We start from the raw sequence: 25,120 nt of genomic DNA on the forward strand, positions 1-25,120 counted from the left end.
AAGAGCACACAGCCTTATATACAAATATCTATTTCAATATATTAGATAACTATCAGATTATGATAAAAATCTTATTTAAATTCTTTGGAAATTTTTCTTTCTTTCTTTCTTTCTAGGTAGTCACGTATAAGCCAACTTACAACTGAGAACAAGGCAGAAACCACAACTTACATCTGTTGGAACTTGTAGCTCTTCTTTGGAATATTCATGAACTACCTGGATTAGATCTTTTGGAAAATATCCAAAAAGGCGCCCGACCTATACAAAAGAATGGGCAAAAGGGACAAATATCAATCAAATTCTGTATGAGAAATATAAACGAGAGACTTCTTAGTAGTGTAGAAAATATACAAACACATAGGTAAGTAGATGTAACCAAGAGAGGTAGACAGTTGCTGTTGTAATTACACCAAGATTATTACTTATTACCCTGAGAATTTAGGTACAGAAAACTGTCAAGCAAACATTTCTAAAACTGCAGAATTTTTTTTTTACTACATTCGGCTTAATTCTAAATGCAGGACATGTAAGGTTAGTGTTTAGAAGTAGATAAAAGATCTGTGTAAGGGAATATTATTGTATATTTTATATGATTAAAACTGCACAGCAAAGCTGGTTATAAACTCAATTCCAAATAACCTCTAGCAAAAATGTAGCTGCACATTTCATAGCATAGGTCATAACCCAGGACTTATAAATATTTCTTAAACAATAAACAACAGCCATGTCACAAGTAAAAAGAATACAAAGTTTCTAAAATACATCATCACTACAACAAAAGGCAAATACAGCTGACCCTTAAGCAATACAGGTGTTAGGAGCACAGTCAAAAATCTCATATAACTTCTGACTCCACAGAAACTTAACTACGAATAGCCTACCAGTAACTAGAAGCCTTACCAATAACATAAATGGTCAATTAATACATATTTTACATGTTATAGGTATATGTTTTATTCTTACAGTAGAGTAAGCTAGAGAAAAGAAAAGGTTATTAAGGCCAGGCATCGTGGATCATGCCTGTAATCACACTGGGCAGAGGCAGGAAGATCACTTAAGTTCAGGAGTTCGAGACCAGCCTGGTGACATAGTGAGACCTTGTCTCTCCAAAAAATTTTTTAAAAAAACTAGCTGAGCACAGTGCCATGCACCTGTAGTCCCAACTACTGGGGAGGCTGAGGTGGGAGGATGACTTGAGCCCAGGAGATTCAGGCTGCAGTGAGGCCTTAGTGAGCCATGATGGCACCACTGCACTCGAGCCTGGGTGATAAAGTATTAAGAAAATCTAAAGAAAAACATATTTACTATTCATCAGTAAGTGGAAGTGGATAATCATCCTCATCATCTTCATGCTGGGTAGGCTGAAGCAGAGGAAGAAGAGGAGGGGTTGGTCCTGCTGTTTCAGTAGTGGCAGAGGCAGAGGAGGTAGAAGAGGAGGCACACACACTTGATGTAACTTTATGGAAATACAATGTAATTTCTGTCTAGCTTCTTTTGCTTTTTCATTTCTCTAAAAATGTTTCTGTATGGTACCAATTCTTCTTCTACTGTTTGCCTTATTTTCAGTGCCCATATCAGACATTGGTCCATGTTATAACAGAAGGTAATAGCAGTCTTTAATAACTGAAACCCTTCTATCAGACTGTCTGATACTGACTTGTTTTCTGGCCTTTCTGTCTTCTTCCTCACTGTCTGGCACTAGTATATCCAAAAGACTGGCAGCTGGTATTCAACTTTCCCTTCAAGACTCAGGGGTTAGCAGATTTATAGATAAAGGCAGAAGGCAGTCCTGATCATAAACCCAGCTGCATTTGCACACAACAATGGAGTTGGCTTATCCCTTCCTCTTTTAAATCCTGCTGCTCACTTGTTTTCCTTATTAACAAATGTCCTTTATGGCATTTTTTTTCCCCAAAATAGGGCACTTCTGTCAACATTAAAAACCCGTTCAGGCATATACCTCTCTCCTAAATGATTTTCTTAATGGTGTCTATGAAATATTCTACTGCCTCCTGGTTGGCAGAAGCTGCTTCTGCTGTTGGTTTGACTTTCTTTAACGCAAACCACTTTCTAAAATTATCAAACCATCCTTTGCTGGCATTAAATTCTCCAGTGTTAGACCCTTCACTTGCCTTTTGCTTTAAGTTGTTATACAATGATTTTGCTTTGACTTAAATCACATTAGAATCTATAGGTATGCCTTTCTAACAGCAAGCCTATAACCACATAAAAGCTGTATTTTTAATAGTACATAAAATGGTATTTTGCAAAACTAAAAGTGTAAGATCTCCATGACTGCTGGCATAGCTGCAATAACAGCTTCAAGGATTTCCTTTTCCTTTTTATAATGGTCCTTATGCTAGATTTGTTAATCTTGCAAACACAGCTGCAAACCTCAATCTACGGCACCTATCAAGCAATTCAACTTTTTCTTGTAATGTCATTACTTTTCTCTGCTACTTGAGAGCACTTCCAACATCACTAGTGACACTCTATATGGGTCTCAGAGTGTTATTCAAGGTTTACAGTATTGCACTGAACACAAAAAGTACACGAGAACCACAAGAGATCACTTTTTAAGCACTATAATATTTATTGGAGATGAATTGCTCATGTGGAATAATTAGTGTCACATTTTAAGTGGACACTCACAATACTTGAGCTCAGCAGAATAGCAAGAGTAGGTGGTTATGAAATCTTGTAGTAATTTATGCAATTACGATTTAATATTTTATCTTTATGTTTTATATTTCTCTCCACTGCGAAAGATGCCATGTAAGACCTGAGTTTGTGTGTGTACGTTTTGATAAATTTTAACTTTTTATATCGATCTGTGTATGTTTTGTGGTAGTAAAGAATACACTAGGATCTACATATATTTTATATATTAACAACATACCTAACTTTTTCTTAATTCTTTCAATATTTCTAGGCTATGCAGTCTGAGAGTTTTTTCAAATTATCACAAACCTCCATGAAATGTTATAATACATTTATTGAAAGAAATCTGCATATAGTGGACCCACAGAGTTCAAACCTGTGTTGCTCTAGGATCAGCCGTATTTGCTGATATGATGTGTTATACTGTCATTTTCCAAAATGACATTACAGGTGTCTGGAGACAAAATAAAATTACAATGTAACACACACTAATCTGCACACCAAGCTTTCGTTTCATGCAAACAAAAATCTCTATAGAAAATAATTCCATTCATTTTCAGCACTAGTAGCTAAGGTATGTAAAACGTGCCCTCTTGAGAAACACAGTCTTTTACTAGTCACTGTCTGAAAGGAAGAGGTAGATCTCCCAATCATTAAGGGAGGAGGCTGGCATGTAAATCAAATGCACAAAAAGAGAAAAAGGCCATCTTATCACTATTCTATTGATGAGTGTTCTTGTTCTATCTGAAAACTACCTGGAAGCCAGTATTAGTAGTAAAATACTGCCGTGAAGATTAGATAAGGGCAGTTAAACTGTGTGTTATTGGCAGATCAAGTCTAAAATGCTAAGAAACTGAAAAAGACTGCAGAATGAAAACTAAGAAACGGAAACAAGAATCATTTTGGAAGCTGAAGAAAGAGTTTTTAATTTCCTGGGAAGAAGGTTCATCAAATTAGAGGGGAGACTATTTTATTAAAGGAGAACCTGGAAAAAGGAAACAAATCAGAGGTATGTAGAGAAAGGGAAACACTATACATTTACCTTCCGTAATCTTTGTCAATTGAGACCACAGGTGGCATCTCATTTCTTACCATTTGACAAAAAAAAAAAAAAAAAAAAGTTGCAGAATTGTAGGCCCGCGTGACAAGAAGTAATCTTTCTTCTGCCAAGGTGCTGTTATTTCCTTGGTAGGGGGTAGGGGTAAGCAGAGTATTGCCTTAAGAGAACAAATTCTGGATAAGTTAATATCAGGATAAATATAAATAAATGTCATTGCCCCATAAGGAAATACTGAAAAGGAAGACAGATAAGCCATGAGCCCTTCCATTAAAGAGTCCTTGACTTTATGTGAGCTAAGACAGTACACAAATTAACTGCCATACAAAGAAGTAAAGCAAATGCCACAGGAACAGTGCAAACAAAGTGCCACCCAAACAATCATCAGGCAGCAAAGACCCCTTCTGGATGGGTGCCGAAGGCAGTGTTCCTTAAGAAGGCAGGATGAGAGCTGCGACCCAGAAAGACTGACGGGACATCTAGAGCTGAAGACGTTTATAAGAAAAACTGCAGTGGGAGGAAAATGTTAAGTCAAGTTCATTCATCCAAATGCTCAAAGACGAGGAGTGAAAAAAAAAACTTAACTGTTCTAGCAAAAACTCAGCCTAGATACATGGAAAAACATTTCCAAGAGTAAAGACTACCAACAAATCTCCTTAGGCAGACTTGAAAGAAAGAGAATAGATTTGTCTTGGTAGGGAGTGAGTCACTGGGGATGCTCTCTAAATAGGATGAACCTGAACACTTGTTGTTTCCCAAGATTATTCCCTGGGAACCTGGAATGCCAACAAAATGAGTCTGTTTTCCCAAGGGGATTTCTCAAGCCTATTTTCTGTTTGTTTGTTTGTTTGTTTGTTTGGTGTTTTATTGAGAGTGACAACTTTCACAGTTGGGATGGGTATTTCTCTAAGTTGGAACAATCCAAAAGACATCGAGGACCCTTACTACTTGAGGTAAAGACACAGTCCACACATCACACTGTCTAAAAAGAAAAGGATAATAACTCATAAGACGAGCCTCTCAACCAGAGGTCACTCCCAGTGAATCTCATTAAAACACCAAAGTGTGATGCAGTCATTGATTGCCACGTCTGATATCAGGGCACCCATAAAATCAGCTGGGAACAGAGCCCTGGGGTAACCTCCACACCCAGGGTCTGAAAAGCAGGACAAGGATGACCGCAAAGCTGCAAACAAAAACACACACAAGAAAGCACATGGGAAACACACGTTTTGCTTTTTTACAGACTAGTAACAGTACAGATGACTAGGGAACTATTCCCAAGACTGTCACTTTTTCATAAATATTAATATAAACAAAGAAATGACACAAAATCAACTTTTTTTTTTTTTTGGCCAATCAGTTTGAGCTTATGAGGTTGCTCAGGTTAGCCTTGAACTGATGACCTCGCCTTCGCAAGCGCCATGACCTCCGGCGGGAGCCACTTTGGACCCCAAAATCAACTTTTTAAAAAAACCTTTTGAGATGGAGTCTTGCTCTGTCACCAGGCTGGAGTGCAGTGGCTCGATCTTGGTTCACTGCAACCTCCGCCTCCCAGGTTCAAGGGATTCTCCTGTCTCAGCCTCCCAGGTAAGTGGGACTACAGGCACGTACCACCACGCCCGGCTAAGGTTTTGTATTTTAGTAGAGATGGGTTTCCCCATGTTGGCCAGAATGGTCTCAATCTCCTGACCTCGTAATCCTCCCACCTTGGCCTCCCGAAGCCATGGGATTATGGGCGTGAGCCACCGCGCCTGGCCAAAATCAACTTTAAACTTACATGTTTAAAGTTGAAATGTTAAACACTCTCTCGCACATAGTTGACAGGAGTAAGTCTAATTCCCATGAATCCTTCCTTTTTAAAGCAATGAAGTAAAGAATTTTTCGGCTCTTACCATTTCAACTTCTAATATGTACGCAGCATCCTAGAGGTTGACACTGAGGGGAACTTGCTAGAATCAGATCTATTTCAGAAGGCTCTGCTGAGCCCCTACTATGTGCAGACCCAAGGCCACTGGGGACACAGGGCCATCTTTTTTCAGAGTCGGGCACAGAGGACAGGTTAATTCCATCAAAGGTCCCAAAAAACCACAGTCATTTAAATATACAGTGCTAAACAAGCCAATAAAAGTTAAGTAAATAAAGTATGTCAAAATTTTACTTACACTTCCCGCCCAAACTTCAGGCGATCCTCTTGCCAGTTTATAGTAGACATATACAGGGTCACCTTTTGTTAAATTCACAAAACGACAATCCGGGCCTGTGAAATCTTCGAGAGCTTCACCCCGGTACATTAACACTGTATAAAAAGAGTGAGGAAAAAATAGCCAGATTATCAAGATTCAATGCTCACCGTCTATATTGATTTATCAGGAAATATAAGAATCCCAATATAAATAACAACCAAGCTTTTCCAGTACTCTGGTTTCTTTTATTTGCTCAAAGTATCTCAAATCCTTAGAGCTTTAACTGCTATAAATCGTATCTTCTGCAAGTAGAGGAAAGGAAAACCTTCTCTATTTTTCTCTATGGATAATACTGAGAAACAAAAAGCAATGTGGCAACTACCAACATGGCTTTTCTTACCCAAGTGAAACTCTTGATTCCCTCTCTAACTTTCCAGTTCCTCAATCTTTTCTGTTTCATATTCATAAAGAGCTTCCTTTTGCAAATTGGCAAGTGCAAGCCCAGATGATGACTAGCTTCAGCATGGCTACCTGAAGAGGTAATAGGGAACCAGAGTACCCAGGAACTCCCAAGAGGCCAGTTAACTTGAACTAACCATTAAAAGGCTCTACCTTCAAGTGGCTGAAACCGCTACTATGTGGCAGTAAACACTGTCAATTTCACTGGCAGCCAAGTTTTTCTCTCTGTACAGTGTCTGGAGAGATTAATGGAAAAGGATATCTATCACACCCTACTATAGATTCAGTTACACCACAAGGCAATATTTTCTGAAAGTAAATAATGTTGACCGCATGTAACATTAAGAAAGTTTCGAAACAAAGAAAAAATACCCTTATGTATATGCTTCTATAAGCAAAATCAAAAGTCAACATCGCATGTGGCCAGGACTAAGCAAACTATGAGAATAGGTCAGTAATTCCCTTCATGCTTAAAATGCACGCTTAAATCATGCTTGATCTAGAAACTGTAAAGCAGTACTTTTCTTTCTGTGGCCACATAAACAGTTTCCCATGTAAGACAAAATGGACAATAACTATATTTAAATAGCAGAGACAATGAAGGAAAATGGAAATAAGACTTTTTCCAAAAGCCAATTTGCAACAAAGTACATTTTAAACATGTCTTTAAATGGCTATACAAACATATAGATTTGGAGGGAGTTATTTGTTTTTTGAAGCTAGGCTCTGATTATTTTCCAACATGTCAACTTTGTAGTTCAGACATTATTGCGTGAGAGGCCAGGTTTAAGGCCACAGACAATTTAAGATTGGGAATAAGATCAAAATCGGAAACGGCAGTGTTTTTCTTGCTCTCCCTTAGAATAGATCATAGAGGATTTAGAATAACACATCAGAGGCCAGCATACAAGTGGAACAGCTATTTGAAAAGCACACAAGGACACTGTACACACTCAGTTTACAAAACACTTCATACAACACAACACAGAGCCATCTAGACGCTGCTCCTGTCGATGCCTGTTATATCTGGTTTCCTCTGCTTGAACACACACCATTTCTCAAGTTATGTTACAACCGTGAGCTCTTCTAACATCAGGCCTCAGTACTGGAGAAGCATCAGTGATGTGACGATTCTCCAGGTAACCTGTTTTGACGAACCCAGGCAGGGCCATGCTTGCAAGCAAAGAAGACCAACTATCTTGCCACCGCCAACAGCAAATGGATAACAGCGTGGTTTTGCTCGAAGAAAACTAAAGGGAAAAATCATGGCAGTCGTTCTGCTTTTGACAGCTTATTCACATCAGCCACAGGGTTACCTCTAGGAATGGCTTCACGCTCATTAGACATCTCTTTTCTTGATTAGTGTTATATGGACAGTTCAAATTATGAAATTTGGTTTGGATAACAAATTTGAATATAAATAGCTAAACTATAGGGTTCTTGGCCTTTCTAAAATGAATACTTTTCTATAGGCATTACTTAACAATGTATGAAAAACCGTTTCCGCAGTGGCTGTTAAGTTACAAGGTTGTTTGAGACCAGCTGAAAGGCTCTAAGAGTGATCCTGGTTTGGGGAACCAGGAACACAGAGAAGAGGTTTCAACACCCAAGTGGCTAAGTCTAAACCTACCCTGGCTTTTGAGACCCTTGGGGTATTTAGTATCATTCCTGTAATAACCCTCTTTATCTGAGCCTGAAGATCTCCCCACCGCCCACCTCCAATCCGGGACTGGAGAGCAATTCCGCTTCCTGCGCACAGAGGAGGAGGCTGCCGGTCCCAGGTGGCCGGTGCAGATCCTCGGCCTCTTTGCAGAGCGAAAGCTTTTGGCCTGCCCTGCCTAGCAGTCTGCAAAAAGGCTTCCAAGCACAGAAATGAAGTCGGGGTAGAGACCTCGGACGGAATACAATGAGTGCTTGGACTCCGGACTCGTCCCAAACCTAAACTCCCAATTCCTGTTCAAAAGGCTAAGCCCAAATCCCAGGGAAGCGAAAGGGCAAAGGGACAGCCCCAGAAAGCCTTTGCAGAGAAGCCCCACCATCAACCTGCCACTGGGAAAACGCCCACCGAGCCCTTAGCGCACCCACCGAGGTCCCCGCGGCGCGAGCAATAAAGCGTTTGGCTGCGGCGTGGGGAGCCCAGTAGCGCGACGCGCAACCACAGCTGCCCTCGGAGCCCAGGCGGATGGAGGGGTGGGGAAGGGACGCTGTGAGCTACTCCTGGGGAAACCAGGGACCACTGCGAGCAACCCCCCGTCTCGGCAGAGGAAAAATAACACGCTGGCAACAAGTGGGAGGTGCAGCCCCCACGGTCAGACCTGAGTGGCTCCGGCTCAGCCGGAGAAGGCAGACACAGGGACCCGCAGCCAGCCCACCCCCGCCTCCCGCGCGCCCCGCTTGCGACCCCGGAGCCAGCAGGCCGGGCTGCAGAGCTCCAGTCCCCACACAAGCCGGGCAGCGCCGCCTCGGAGACCCCCGGAGCCAGCAGGCTGGGCTGCAGAGCTCCAGTCCCCGCACAAGCCGGGCAGCGCCGCCTCGGAGACCCCGGGGCCGGCCGGGTGGGCTGCAGAGCTCCAGTCCCCGCACAAGCCGGGCAGCGCCGCCTCGGAGACCCCCGGAGCCAGCAGGCTGGGCTGCAGAGCTCCAGTCCCCCCACAAGCCGGGCAGCGCCGCCTCGGAGACCCCCGGAGCCGGCAGGCTGGGCTGCAGAGCTCCAGTCCCCCCACAAGCCGGGCAGAGCCGCCTCGGAGACCCCCGGGGCCGGCCGGGTGGGCTGCAGAGCTCCAGTCCCCGCACAAGCCGGGCAGCGCCGCCTCGGAGACCCCCGGAGCCAGCAGGCTGGGCTGCAGAGCTCCAGTCCCCGCACAAGCGGGGCAGCGCCGCCTCGGAGACCCCGGGGCCGGCCGGGTGGGCTGCAGAGCTCCAGTCCCCGCACAAGCCGGGCAGCGCCGCTTCGGAGACCCCGGGGCCGGCCGGGTGGGCTGCAGAGCTCCAGTCCCCGCACAAGCCGGGCAGCGCCGCCTCGGAGACCCCGGGGCCGGCCGGGTGGGCTGCAGAGCTCCAGTCCCCGCACAAGCCGGGCAGCGCCGCCTCGGAAACCCCCGGAGCCAGCAGGCTGGGCTGCAGAGCTCCAGTCCCCGCACAAGCCGGGCAGCGCCGCCTCGGAGACCCCGGGGCCGGCCGGGTGGGCTGCAGAGCTCCAGTCCCCGCACAAGCCGGGCAGCGCCGCCTCGGAGACCCCCGGAGCCGGCAGGCTGGGCTGCAGAGCTCCAGTCCCCGCACAAGCCGGGCAGCGCCGCCTCGGAGACCCCGGGGCCGGCCGGGTGGGCTGCAGAGCTCCAGTCCCCGCACAAGCCGGGCAGCGCCGCCTCGGAAACCCCCGGAGCCGGCAGGCTGGGCTGCAGAGCTCCAGTCCCCGCACAAGCCGGGCAGCGCCGCCTCGGAGACCCCGGGGCCGGCCGGGTGGGCTGCAGAGCTCCAGTCCCCGCACAAGCCGGGCGGCGCCGCCTCGGAGACCCCCGGGGCCGGCCGGGTGGGCTGCAGAGCTCCAGTCCCCGCACAAGCCGGGCAGCGCCGCCTCGGAGACCCCGGGGCCGGCCGCCTCGCAGGCTCACTCACTGCTGCACTCGTCCTCTGCGCAGAGTTTGTTCTCCGAGAAGCGCCGGCCAGTGCTGGGGTCCGGCTGGCCCGGCACTCGCCACTGCGGCCCGAGCAGGAGCAGCCAGAAGAGCAGCCAAGGCGCCGCAGCCATGTTGTGGTCACCTCGGGGAGCCGGTGACGCAGAGGAGGGGGCCGCGGGCGGAGCGCCGGCGGCGGGTGGAAAGCCGGGCGCCGCCCCTTGGCGGCGCCCAAGAAGGTCTGAGCAGTTCCCGACTGACAGGTCAGCAGGGACTTCAAGAGGGATGCGGGGAACCACCAGAAGGACTGAGGGAGACCTCCAGGAATGGGACTGTCGACAGCCTAGTCCTCACCCCGAAGTGTTTTCCTCTGGCGCTGCCTTGGCAACCAGAACTCTTGTCGTTCTCCCACATCCAATCAGCTGCCTTTGCCCCAGTCCGTCACAGAACCTCCGCGTGACTCCTTCTCTGCCCGTTTGGGTCCCCAAACGCTGTGCTCCCCAACCCTGTAATAGGCATCTCTAACAATCTGCTGAAAACCAAACTCTTATTTTTATTTCCTCAAACTCTGTTCCTTTCAGTCTACCCTATCTGAGATAGAAATAAGAATGACAATTTAATTCCTATATTCTGGGTGCTCAAGCCAAAAATATACAAACCATCCTGACCTCTTTTCTCTCACACCTGAGTCCAATCCATCAGAAAATCCCATGTCTTTTTAAAAAAATAGGTTTATTGAAGTATAATTAACCTACAATAAATTGCACGTTTAAAGTGTACAACTTGATAATTTTCGACAGAAGTCTACACCCATGAGACCATTACCACAGTCAAGATAATTAATACATTCATCCCCTCTGAAAGAGTTCTCATGCTCCTTTATAATCCCTCCCTCCCTTCTCCCAGCTGTCTTCAGACAACCTTCTGTCACTGCAGATTGGTTGGCATTTTCTAGAATTTGATATAAATGGACATACAGTATACATTCTTTTTTTTTTTGGCTAACTCACTCAGCATAAACATTTGAAATACATTCAGAATCTGACCACTTTGGCTGGGTGTGGTGCCTCACGCCTGTAATCCCAGCACTTTGGGAGGCCAAGGTGGGCAGATCACCTGAGGTCAGGAGTTTGAGACCAGCCTGGCCAACATGGTGAAACCCTGCCTTAATAAAAATAAATTTTTAAAATCTGATCACTTCTCCCCATCTCCAGTGCCAGCAGTGCAGGCCAGGCCACCCATCTGTCACCTGAATAACTGCACAGCCTCGTCATATTCTTGCTTCTGCTCTTAGCCCTTCCAAAGTCTATTGTCTCAATAGTAGCCACAGCAATAGTTTTATGATATAAATGTGGCCATGTCTCTCCCCTGCTCAGAACCTTCCTGTGTCTTCCCATTTCCAGTAAAATGCAATTACTTTTTAATGGAGTACGCTATCTTATTTAATTTTACTCCTTTCCCCTTTTACCCTCATTTCCTAACACTCTTCCCTTGCTCTGTTGGTTCCAGTCAAATACACAAAGCCTAATCCTGCATCTGTGTATCTGCACTTGAAATTTTCCCTCCACATGGAGTAATTCGCCAAACGGTCTGCTCGGCTAACCAGTTTCCTGTCTTCATCGTGTCTCTGCAACAGTGCCACGCCTTCCAAGTGAGGCCTCCCCGATCACCCTACATAAAACAGAGTTCCCTCTCATGACTAGCTGGCTCATTACCCTGCTTTATTTTTCTTTAGAGCATTTACCACCTGCCTTATGTTTATCTACTTCACTGCCACCACACATCCAATATAAGCTCCATGGAAGGACGGGATTTGTCTGCTTTGTTCGCTGCTGTAACATTGGTGCCTAGAACAATGTCTGGAACATCTGAGGTACTCAACAAATGATTTGTTGAATAAACCCATGGATCTTCACATACCATAGGTATATTATGCCATTAACCTACATAAAGCTTCCATATATAAATAATACCAAGAGGGAATATACCAAAAAAACAAGGCATTTGATGTCTTCCCCTCAGCAACATCCTTAACACCAAGAACAGCACCTGGAATGTATTTACTGTTGAATGAGGGTGTATTTATTGAGAAAGGAGTGGATGAAATGGCACATACTTTTTCCTTATATACTACCAGAATACTAAAGCAGATTTAAAAGATGATTTTAATTTATCTTATTTCTCCTTATATTAGAATAACAATTAATTGATGAAAAAAACAAAATTCCAAAGTAATCTAATTGAATATTACCTATGCAAACTGTACACCTTGTCCAATCAATCTTTTGTGCCCTGTGTAAATCAAATACCAACTCCTCAAGCTCATCTATGAAACCTGCTGCATTTCGCCGTGGACCAGAAAACCTGCTCGGGATCCCTCTCTCTGCAGGACAGAACGCTTCCCTTTCTCTCACCTATTAAACCTCTGCTCTTAACCTCACTCCTTGTGTGTCCGCTCTTGTTTTATTTGGTGTGGGGCAGTGAACCTCGGGTATTACCCCAGATGAATGATGCTGCTTTGCATTGTTTCTGTAGTCAATTAACCTCATCAGTTTTGCTCGGTTCGTAATCTGAACTTTTTCTACCTGAGGCCCTTTTGGTGTCCTAGGAGAAGATAGGATGAATAGGAGGAAAGAAATTTACCTTCTAACCATCTTTTCTCACTTACCCATCCTCTTTCAGCCTGACTTGTGCCTTGGGTAACATCTTAACCTTATGTGTACACCTTCCTCCCCTGGGTGTCCTCACCTCACTTCAGCTCTCCATCTTCAAGGACACAGGTAGAGTGGGAAATAAGCTTCACACAAAGATCTAGAGTTCAGATTTAGACATTTGAAACCACTACTGTTTATGCAGCAAGGAAAAAAAATGTTTTCTTCTTAGATAAAAAAAAAATGTAGAGAAAACTGTACAGTACAATTTGAAAACTCCAGTTGTCCACCCAACAATAAAAAAGGCCAGTATTTCCTTGCAATGACAGAAATTTGGTGTACATACATAGTGATAAATTTGGCACCTAGGTGAACATTCACTTTTCAATAGATTTTATGGAGCAATGCTCGCTCTAGAAAGTGTGGTCCTAGAAAATTTAATCAACTGCAAAAGAACCACTAGAGTTTCTGAAGGCTTGACAATTAAATGGTTTTAAATATTTGACTAAACGGGTCTCCTGGTTTCTTTCAAAGTTGCACAAGCAAGGGTTACCTAAGTACAAGCAAGCCCAGGTGACATTTTTGTATTTCCAGGAAACTCCTGTGCCAGGATTCAGCCCTTAGAGAATGATCAAATCTTCATTAAAACTCCCAAAAGTAGGAATTGAGACCAGAAAATAAGACATTCTCACTCCACCAGGGTGTTTAGCCCCAGAGCTCAAATTGTGAGAGCTGCACAGGAAAAGGTCTCAGACCTGGCAGAGGGTGTGTTGTAAATACCCACAGCTCCCATAGCGACCTGCCCTGTGTCCTGCAGAAAGAGGCGAGGACCTGCCCAGAGCCAGAGGTCAGAAGGTAGCTGTGGAGCAGCCCTGTTCAAGTGGCCTCCTCAACCTGGCATCCTGAGAATGTGGCTCAGAGCCAAACCTGGGAAAATCTAGGGAGTCCATCTGAGGTTCAAAGTATAGTCCCCTCTTCTCACCACCTCCTTCTTTTGGGGGGTGATCCAGGAGGTGTCAGGAAGTAGAGTCTTGCTCTGTTACCCAGGCTGAGTGCAGTGGCACAATCACAGCTCACTGCAGCCTCGACCTCTTGGACTCAGGTGATCCCCCTACCTCAGAATCTTGAGTAGTTGAGACTGTAGGCATGTGCCACCATGCCTGGCTAATTTTTTATTTTTGTAGAGATGTGGTCTCGCTATGTTGCCCAAGCTGGTCTCCAACTCCCGGGCTTGAGAAGTCCTCTTAGTTCAGCCTCCCAAAGTGCTGTGATTACAGGCATGAGCCATCTTACTGAGCCTCTTTCTTCAACCTCAGGGTCAAGCGCTACCCTGGAGTAGACGGTACCAATGGCACGTATCAGAATCAATTAAAAAGACTTTTCACGCTTCACCTGCCTGCATTCACAATTCAAAGCAATAATTCCACTGAGAGTTTCATCATCACCTCTCTTTTTTTCACTGATGGTGTTGTCATTGTTGGGGTTAGAGCAAAGTGAGGCACAACAGCAAAGATATGAATTCAACTTAAGTGTCCATCAACAGAGGGCTGGATAAAGAAAATATAGTGTATATACACAACAAAATATACTCAGGTATAAAAGAGAATGAAATCACACCTTTTGCGGCAAGATGGATGGACCTGGAGGCCACCACTGTAAGTAAAAACAACTCAGAAACAGAAATCCAAATACTGCATGTTCTCACTTAAAAGTGGGTGCTAAATAATACGTACACATAGATGTAGAGTGTGCAATAATAGTTACTGGAGACTCAAAAGGGTCGAGAGGTGGGAGGGGTGAGGATGAAAAATTAATTACTTAATGGGCACGAGGTATGTTATTTGGGCAATGGTTACACTAAAAGCCAGACTTCGCCACGGTGCCATATAACCATGTTAAAAAAAAAAAAACTGCACTTGTACCCCTTAAATTTATACACATTTTAAAACAAAATGAGGAAGTAGAGTTGTGAATGCATGCCGACCGTTAATCGGGAAACTCTTGTTCTGACACTACGATAACTTACCATTGGATTGGAGAGACGTTACTTAGATTCTTTGGGAGTCAGTTTTCCTGTCTGTAGCATGACAGTGTGGAGCAGGTAGTATAGTGTAATGGAAAGTCCACAGCACAAAGTCACAATTCCTGGTGCACATAATTTAACTTCCCTTTGCCTCATTCTCCTTTCATTTAAAATGGAGATAATAAGATCTGTGTTGTCTATTTTAATAGGGCTACGTTGAGGATCAAATAATGTGAAAGTTCCTTAAAAACTGTTCAGTGAAACATAAACATACAGCTTTCTTCCAACTGTTGCTGCTTCACCATTGTCTTCTAAGTTCTCTTTACATTCTAAAATCATAATTTCAAATCATAGAATAAATACTATGCACTAGACCTTTCCCCTCTCCACCTCCAGTTTGTCCTTGTTCCTATAAGAAGTCAAGATGTGGCTGTGTTAAAAAATGGGTGGATGGGTGAGCTGATATGGAGCCAGCCCTGTCTCTCATACATAGAAGAAGCAGTGAGGAAACCTTTTACCTTGATTTAAAGCCTGACAAAAGCCAATTTGCTTATAAGGAAGAGATGAGCTCTTAGGAGAAAAAGAGCTTTCAATATGAAATACTGGTCATGGCATTCCCTTAACTCTTCCATGGTCTTTCATCTGGCATTCCCTTCTTTCAACGTGAAATACTGGTCATGGCATTCCCTTAAGTCTTCCATGATCTTTCATCTGTTCAGCCTTGGAATGTGATCTTAGAACAAATGAACCAAAGACAACACCAACATCCACCTCTGCTTTCCAGCTCTTCTAAGTTCCAACAGTCGAGAATGTTGATGCTCAGTGTTACATAGAATAAAGATCGTCCAGTAGATGGTGCTGCTGTTTCTGAAAATGGACAGAGAAACCATTCAAAGCGACTTCATCTTCCCTACTAAAAGTCTGGAGAATACGGTTGAGGCCCATCTATGGAGAGCCTTGACTGGCAATCAAAGAAGTGTTTGAGTTACTGTCTATTCAGTGTGACGTCAGTCCACAATGTGGGCAGAAAAAAAGATAATGATGAAAGGCATTAATTGGAAAAGTTAATTTGGTAGAAAACTTAAGGATAGCATACAGAAGACAGTTCAAGAGTGAAAAGACAGAAGGGCCTTGAGCTTCCAGAGTCTATAGATAAGTAATAAAATGCATGATAATAATAATTTAAGTAATATTAATTTTTAATAATTTAATACCAGCCCACAATTATTATGAAGCACTGCTCTTACCACTTTACGTAATGTTAACTATTTAATCTTCACAATAAATCTATGAAGGAGGAATTGTTATTATGCCCATATTTCAGAGGAGTAAACTGAGGTTGGGTAACTTGCCCAGAGGCACTCAGCTCATACACGAACTGAAGCTGAGATTCACATCTAAGCAGTAGGCTCCAGAGTGTGTGCTCTGATGACCTACACTAAAATGGCTACACATTTTACAACCTCCATGGTAAACAGTAATAATAACATTGAACAAATGGGGCAATCACTAAATGGATGCTTAGAAAAGAGAGTAAGATGACAGTCTGGCCTTTCCAACACTGAATTTAACGTGAAGACAGGGTGTACCTCATTAAAACCTCTGAAATCATTTGGTCCATTCACTATCTTAATCAACATGGGATTCCCTTTTACAACTTTTCAGAATGGTTATTATAAGTTCTAAAAGGAAAGGCAAGGTCATGTTCTCCTAAGAGCTCATCTCTTCCTTATAACCAAATTGGCCTTTGTCAGGCTTTAAATCAAGGTAAAAGGTTTCCTCACTGCTTCCTCTATGTATGAGAGAAAGGGCTGGCTCCATATCAGCTCACCCATCCACCCATTTTTTTAACACAGCCACATCTTGACTTCTTACAGCAACAAGGACAAACTGGAGGTGGAGGGGGAAAGTCTAGTGCATAGTATTTATTCTTGATAACAGTGTATTTTGTCATCTTTTCATTTGTATTTTCATGCGCATCTCACTGCAAAGTGTTCAGCTCACTTTGCTCTCTGAAGGCTAGACTCTCTACTTGACATTAAATCCATAATGTTCTGAGGTAGAGTGAATTGCAGGAACATAACAGTAAGAGAAAGGAAAGAGGAACCACTTATGAGTTGAACTGTCACTGAGCTGCCCAAATAACTACATACAAATAGGAAGTTTATGGATTTGAAATTCTCAAGAGCTGTTCCTTCAGCACTACTGAATGGAAACTCTTGGTATGTTCCTAACTGAGGACCCTAGACTTCCCAGTCTATTTAACTTGAGATCATTCTGTTTAAAAATTAGAAATGGTGGACAGGCACGGTGGCTCACGCCGGTAATCCCGGCACTTTGGGAGGCCAAGACGGGTGGATCACGAGGTCAAGAGATCAAGACCATCCTGGCCAACATGGTGAAACCCCATCTCTATTTTAAAAATACTTAAAGAAATTTTTTGAAAAATTAAAAAAAAATAAGAAATGTTGTATCTATTCAAATCATTTTAACATATCATTTCATTCAAATGCATGCTTTGCTTCCTGGTAGCTATTTAACTTTGGGCAAGATACTTACAGTCTCCTTGCTTCAGTTTCCTTGTCTATAAAATAGAACTGTCTAATTTGTAGGACAGTTGTTTTAAAAAATAAATTAATTAATGCATGTAAAGCAGTGAAAACCATGCCTGATACGTAAATGAACTGCAAATTTGAGCTCTATTTATCCTACTTAACATCTCATTTGAGTCACATAACAACCTTACGAAATAAGATGGGTACACAGTAGTATTTTCATTTACAACTAGATTCAGAAAGATTATGGGACTTTCTCACAATCATACAGCTAGGAAGGCTGTGAGAAAATTAGAAAAAAAGGCACTTAACATATAGCAAGTGCTCAATCAACATTTGCTGCTGCTGTCACTCTGATCAGACAATGCTAAATTTCAATTCCAGGTTTTCTGACTGCAATCCCAAATTGTTTTCTTTCTCTCCTGTGTTTTTGTTTTTTTGTTTGTTTTTTCCCTGCACTCAGGTTTCTATGGCAATAGAAATACAATTTAGAACTGAAATACTAGCCAGATCTTGCAAAAAACACTATTACTTATAAGGTACTTCAATGCCCAGGTTATCCAAGTCTTAACAAAATAAACTTGATGCCTCAAATTAAGACTAAGACTAAAAAAATTTAGATCACACAAAAGTTATACTCAGGAGGATTAGGAGGAAGATCACAAATAAGAGACAGGGCTAACATGCAGCTCCCATTTGGACCGACAGAACAGTGTGTGGAGATTTACACCATTTTACTTCGAGAACCACCACAGGAACACACTAGGAAAATAGAAAGAATTCATGGATCCTTTGAAGGAAACAGCATGCCACAGCAAAGTTACAAGACAGGCAAAAACCTGCAAGTCCCCAAAGTGTGAGAGGGGAAAACCTGCCTCAGAACATACATCCCCCCATGGGGGAATCTGAAAATCCAGATCATGGGAGGACTTAACCTTACCTAGAGCTGAAATGGATTTAGGGGGCCACACAAAATATAAAAGCAGAAGTAGCAGCAGGAAGAGCCCTGTAGGCACCCAGTCTCCAGCTTGAGCCCAGGGAAGCCATCCCTGACTATATCCTTGGGGAAGACAGCCAGCTGAATTGGGAGGTGGAGCGGTCACAGGGTGAAATGAGCTCCCAAATGAAATTTGTAATAATTTTGATTGGGAACTAATTTTCTTGAGCAGAGCCCAGGGTGTGAACAGAAACTGCTACATATACAAGCACAGGAGCTGCTGCCAACATTGCGGGCAGACAGGAAGGGGCAAAGCCTGAAAGCCATGCTTGCTTTCTCAGTAGGGAAGCATAAGGCCTGGAAAAAGGTCTGAGCAGGGCACTGCAGGAGCAAGACTACCCACCAACTGCATGGCAGCTGCATGAAGCCTTTCACTACCAACTATGCCCCACTTTTCTGGCAAAGTATATGACTCAGCAGAGGCAGCTTTAATCCTCTCTGGAACATAACTTCGTTGGCCTGAGAACTATACCTCCACCCCTGACAGTGGTTGTGGCAAGCCCCACCCAAGGAGAACCTGAGCGCAGACCCATCTAAGCCTGCCCTGACCTGATGGCATTTCTCTACCTGCCCTGGTAGCCAAACACAAAAGACATAAACTCTTGGGAGGTTTACGGCTCCACTCATCACCTGAGAAACCAAAGTACTTGCCCTGGTCAACTAAGGGCAAGCTTAGATCCTCCTCCTACTATTGCAGCTGATATTCTCTTGAAAGTGCCACCTCCTGTCTGGAGACCAACTAACTTAGGCCATTACAGAAACTCTTAACAGAGTAACCCTACTCCCAGAAAGAAGAAAACAGTTACTAAGTCCAAGGCCTACAACATCCTGGCTAACCAGTGGTCCTCAGTGTGTCCATGACTTTACTACTAGCAAAACCAGCATTAGAGAAGCCCAGCACACTAAACATATCTACAATCAAGGACTTTCACAGAGCCTACCTCATTCTCCTGCCATCTACACAGAGCAGCAGCTATGCTGCTATCCATAGCTGGGAAACCTGAAGACAGATCATATCAAAGGACTCTTTGCAGACATTCCCCAGCACCAGCCCAAAGACTGGCAGCCTTGCTGAGTGACTAGACCTAGAACAGCAATAATAATCATTGCTGTATGGCTCTCAGGAAGCCCCATCCCTTGGGAAAGGAAGAGAATATCACACCAAGGGATCAGCTCAGGGGGAAAAAGAATATGAACCGAAGGCCTTGAGTTCCAGACTTTTCCACTGAAATAGTCTACACAAATGTGAAGAAACCAGAAAAGCAAATTCTGTTAATATGACAAAATAGGGCTCTATAAAACCCCCGAAAGATCAGATGAGCTCCCCAGAAATAAACCCAAACCAAGAAGAAATCTTCGAATTGACAGGCAAATAAGTCAGAAGCTTGATTACTAAGCTATTCATGGAGACACCAGAGAAGGGTAAAAACCACCTTTAAGAAATTTTAAAAAACAATAGAGGGTATGGATGAAAAATTCTCCACAGGAATAGATATCATAAAGAAAAACAATCACAACTTCTGGAAATGAAAGACGCACTTAGAGAAATACAACATGGACCAGAAAGGTTTAACAATAAACTAGAACAAGTAGAAGAAAGAACTTCAGAGCTCAAAGACAAGGCTTGCAAATTAACCTAACCAGACAAAGACAAAGAAAAAAGAATTTTTGAAAATCAACAAAGCCCCCCAAAAATTTGGGATTATGTTCAATGGCCAAAGCTAATAATTGGTATTCCTAAGGAAGAAGAGAAATTTAAAAGTTTGAAAAACTTTTTTGAGGGAATAATTGAGGAAAAGCTCCCTGGCCTTGCTAGAGATCTAGACATCCAAATACAAGAAGCTCAAAGAACACCTGGGAAAGTCATCACAAAAAGATCATCAGCTAGGCAAAGGTTACCTAATGTCAAGATGGAGAAAAGAATCTTAAGAGCTGTGAGACAAAAGCGTCATGTAACCTATAAAGGAAAACCTATCAGATTAATAATAGATTTCTCAGCAGAAACCTTATAAGCCAGAAGGGATTCAGATCCTACCTAAAGCCTCTTCAAACAAAATAACTGTCAGCCAAGCATTTTGTATCCAGTGAAACTAAGCTTCATAAATGAACAGATAAGATCTTTTTCAGACAAATGCTGAGAGAATTTGCCACTTCCAAGCCAGCACTATCAGAAATGTTAAAAAGCAGTTCTAAATCTTGAAATAAAATCTTAAAATACACCAAAGCAGAACCTCCTTAAAACATAAATCTCACAGGGCCTATAAAACAATAACGCAATGGAAATAAAAGGTATTTAGGCAACAACTAGCATAATGAATAGACCAGTACCTCACATCTCAACACTAACGTTGAATGTAAATGGCCTAAGTGCTCTACTTAAAAGATATAGAGTGGCAGAATGGATAAAAATCCACCAAGTATCTGTGTCTTTGAGAGACTCACCTAATACAAAGGACTCACATAAACTTAAATGGGTTAAAAAAGATATTCCACACAAATGAAAATTAAAAGCAAAGACGAATAGCTATTCTTATATCAGACAAAATAGACTTTAAAACAACAACAGTAAAAAATATATACAAAGAGGGACTTTATATAATAATAAAAGGATTAGTCTAACAGAAAAACATCACAATCTTAAATATATATAACCTAACACTGAGCTTCCAAATTTATAAAACAATTACTACTAGATCTAAGAAATGAGATAGATAGCAATACAACAATAGTAGGAGATTTCAATATTCCACAGACAGCACTAGAGAGGTCATCAAGGCAGAAAGTCAACAGAGAAACAATGGACTTAAATTATACCCTGGAACAAATGGACATAACAGATATTTACAGAACATTCTACCCAACAACTGCAGAATTTACATTATTTTCATTAGCACATGAAACATTCTCCAAGATAGACCAGGTGATATGTCACAAATCTTAATACATCTAAGAAAATCAAAATTATATCAAGTATCCGCTCATATAACAGTACAACAAAACCGAAAATTAACTCCAAAAGGAAATCTCAGAATTATACAAATACATGAAAATTAAATAGCTGTTGAATTATCTTTGGATCAAGAATGAAATTAAGATGGAAATTTAAAAATTATTTGAACTGAATAACTATAGTGACACAAAACCTCTGGGATACCGCAAAAGCGGTGCTAAGAAGAAAGTTTATATCATTAAATGTCTATATCAAAAAGTCTAAAAGAGCACAAACAGACAACCTAAGGTCACACCTCAAGGAACCAGAGCAACAAGAACAATCCAAACCCCAACCCAGCAGAAGAAAAGAAATAACAAAGATCAGAGGAGAAGGAAATGAAATTGAAACAAACAAAAATACAAAAGATAAATGAAACAAAAAGCTGATTCCTTGAAAAGATAAACAAAATTGATAGACCATTAGTGAAATTAACCAGAAAAGAAGAGAGAAGATCCAAATAAGCTCGATTAGAAATGAAAAGAGGAGATATTACAACCAATACCACAGAAATACAAAAGATCATTCAAGGCTACTATGTACACCTTTACGTGCACAAACTAGAAAATCTAGAGATGGGTAAAGTCCTGAAAATATACAACCCTCCTACTTTAGTCACGAAGAAATAGAAACTCTGAAGAGACTAATAACTAGTAGCAAGATTGAAACAGCAATTTTTAAAGTCGTCAACAAAAAAGAGTCCAGGACCAGATGGATTCATTGCTGAATTCTATCAGGTGTTCAAAGAATTAGTACCAATCTTAAACCATTCCAAAAGACAAAGAAAGAGTGAATCCTCTCTAAAGCATTCTACGCCGTCAGTATGACCCTAATACCAAAGCCCAGGAAAGGACATACAGAAAAAGAAAACTACAGACCAGTATCCTGCATGAACACAAAGGCAAAATCCTCAACAAAATACCAGCTAACTGAATGCAACAGCATACCAAAAAGATAATCCATCATGATCAAATGGGTTTGTATACCAGGGATGCAGGAATAGTTTAACATATGCACGTCAGTAAATGTGATACATCACATAGCAGAATTCAAAACTAAAACTATATGATCATCTCAATGGACACACAAAAAAGCATTTGACGAAATCCAGCATCCCTTTATGATAAAAATCCTCAACAAAAATGGCACAGAAGGGATATACCTGAAGATAATAAAAGTAATCTATGACAAACCCACAGCCAACATTAAATTGACTGGGGAAAGGTTGAGAGCATTCCCTCTGAGAACTAGAACAAACCAAGAATGCCCACTTTCACCACTTCTATTCAACATGAAACTGGAAGTCCTAGCCAGAACAATTAGACAAAAGAAAGAAATAAAGGGCATCCGAATTGGTAAAGAGAAAGTCAACCTGTCACTGTTCATAGATAATATGACTGTGTACCCAGAAAACCCTAAAGACTTGTGCAAGCGGCTCTTAGGTCTAATAAATGAATTCAGCAAAGTCTCAGAATACAAAATCTCAATGTACACAAATCAGTAGCACTGCTATACTCCAACAGCAACCAAGCTGAGAATCAAATCAAGAAACTCAATCCTCTTTAAGACAGCTGCAAAATAAAATAAAATATCTGGGAATATACCTAAGCAAGGAGGTGAAAGATCCCTACAAGGAAAACTACCAAATGCTGCTGAAATAAATCACAGGTGACACAAACAAATGGAAACACATACAGTGCTCATGAATGGGTAGAATCAACATTGTGAAAATCACTATACTGCCAAAGCAATCTACAGATTCAGTGCAATTTCCATCAAAATACCATGATGATTCTTCACAGAACTAGAAAAAAAAATCATAAATTCCTATGGAACAAAAAGAGCCTACATAGCCAAAGCAAGACTAAGTAAACAACAAACCTGGAGGCATCACATTACCCCACTTCAAACAATACCACAAGGCTATAAAAATAGGAATGTAGACCAATGGAACAGAATAGAGAACCCAGAAATAAAGCCAGATACTCACAGCCAACTCATCTTCAGCAAAGCAAACAAAAACATAGTGTGGAAAGGACAACCTACACACACACACACACACACACACACACACACACAAAAATGGTACTGGGATAATTGGCAAGCCACTTGTAAAAGAATGAAACTGGATCTTCATCTCTCACCTTATACAAAAATCAACTCAAGATGGATCAAAGACTTAAATCTAACACCTAAAAATTCCAGAAGATAGTATCAGAAAAACTCTTGTAGATGCTGGTTTAGGCAATGAGTTTACGACCAAGAACCAAAAAGCAAATGCAACAAAAACAAATAAATAGATGGGACCTAATTAAACAAAAAGGCTTCTGCACAGCAAAAGAAATAATCAGCAGAATAAACAGACAGCCCACAGAGTGGGAGAAACATTCCCAAACTATGCATCTAGCATAGGACTAATCTGAGGAACTCAAACAAATCAGCATTTAAAAATCAAATAATCTCATCAAAAAGTGGGCAAAGAACATGAATAGCTGATTCTCAAAAGAAGATATACAAGTAGCCAGCAAAATATGGAAAGAAATGCTCAACATTACTAATTATCAGGGAAATACAAATTAAAATCACAATGCGATACCACCTTACTCCTGCAAGCATGGCCATAATTTAAAATTAAAAAAATAGTAGATGTTGGTGTGGACGTGGTGAAAAGGGAACACTTCTATGCTGCTGGTGGGAATGTAAATTAATATAATCACTATGGAAAACAGTATGGAGATTCCTTAAAGAACTAAAAGTAGAACTACCATTTGTCCAGCAATCCTACTATTGAGTATCTACACAGAGGAAAAGAAGTCATTATATGAAAATGACTCATGAACATGCATGTTTATAGCAGCACAATTCACAATTGCACAAATATGGAACCAACCAAAATGCCCATCTATCAACAAGTAAAGAAAATGTGACACACACACACCATGGAATACTCCTCAGCCATAAAAAGAAATGATGTAATGGCATTTGCAGCAACTTGGAAAAAGTTGGAGACTATTATTCTAAGTAAAGCAACCCAGGAAGGTAAAACCAAATATCATATGTTCTCACTTATAAGGGGGAGCTAAGCTATGAGGACACAAAGGCATAAGAATGATATAATGGACTTTGGGGACTCAAAGGGAAGGGTGGAGGGTGGATGAGGGATAAAAGACTGCACATTTGGTACAGTATACACTGCATGGGTGATGGGATGCACAAAAAAATCTCAGAAATCACCACTAAAAAACTTAGCCATGTAACTAAAAACCACCCGTTTCCCAAAAACTATCAATATAAAAAAGACTTTGGATCAACTTTATATTTTTGTTTTTCATTTCGAAAAAAAATGTACATTTTTTTCTCTACACTTTCAGAAGCAGACCAAAAGCATTCACACTGATAGGTAATGCGTGGGTTTGTTTTTTGTTGTTGTTTAAGTTACATCCTCTCGAGCCTTGATGGGATTGGAAAAATTAATGTTAAGGGGCGAGGAGAGTGTGGAAGAAAGAAGTAATGGGAAGAAGTTAAATAAATAAAACTGGAAAGTCTCAGGATACAAAATCAATGTGGAAAAATCACAAGCATTCCTATACAGCCATAACAGACAGACAGAGAGCCAAATCATGAGTGAACTCCCATTCATAATTGCTACAAAGAGAATTAAATACCTAGAAATTCAACTTACAAGGGACGGGAAGGACCTCTTCAAAGAGAACTACAAACCGATGCTTGGGGAAACAAGAGAGGACACAGATTTAATAAAAAAAATTGCTCACTGACAGGCAGAATGACTATCGTGAAAACGGCCATACTGCCCAAAGTAATTTACAGATTCAATGCTATTTCCATCAAGCTATCATGGACTTTCTTCACAGAATTAGAAAAAGCTACTTTATGCCACGGCCCTTCCTGCTCCCACAGCTCAAGAAGG

General features: G+C 41.9%; 1 protein-coding gene across 10 annotated transcripts in view; it reads right to left on the reverse strand.

The window, feature by feature from the left end:
* LOC144580349 (transport and Golgi organization protein 1 homolog) overlaps positions 1-25,120 on the reverse strand; it is a 92,924-nt gene that overhangs the window by 67,157 nt on the left and 647 nt on the right. For 3 of the 10 annotated variants that reach the window (XM_078356504.1, XM_078356498.1, XM_078356497.1), the window contains exons 1-3: positions 9,979-10,349; positions 5,884-6,017; positions 172-258 (exon numbers count right to left, since the gene is read on the reverse strand). In XM_078356504.1, the coding sequence (XP_078212630.1) occupies positions 172-258; positions 5,884-6,017; positions 9,979-10,111 (354 nt within the window). In that variant the 5' untranslated portion in view covers positions 10,112-10,349. Of the gene's footprint in view, positions 1-171; positions 259-5,883; positions 6,018-6,500; positions 6,600-9,978; positions 10,380-25,120 lie in introns of those variants that run through there. The other 7 variants (XM_078356501.1, XM_078356502.1, XM_078356503.1 and 4 more) reach the window with 7 other exon arrangements.

This window comes from Callithrix jacchus, chromosome 19 (assembly GCF_049354715.1).
Source record: "Callithrix jacchus isolate 240 chromosome 19, calJac240_pri, whole genome shotgun sequence".
Classification (NCBI taxonomy): domain Eukaryota; kingdom Metazoa; phylum Chordata; class Mammalia; order Primates; family Cebidae; genus Callithrix; species Callithrix jacchus.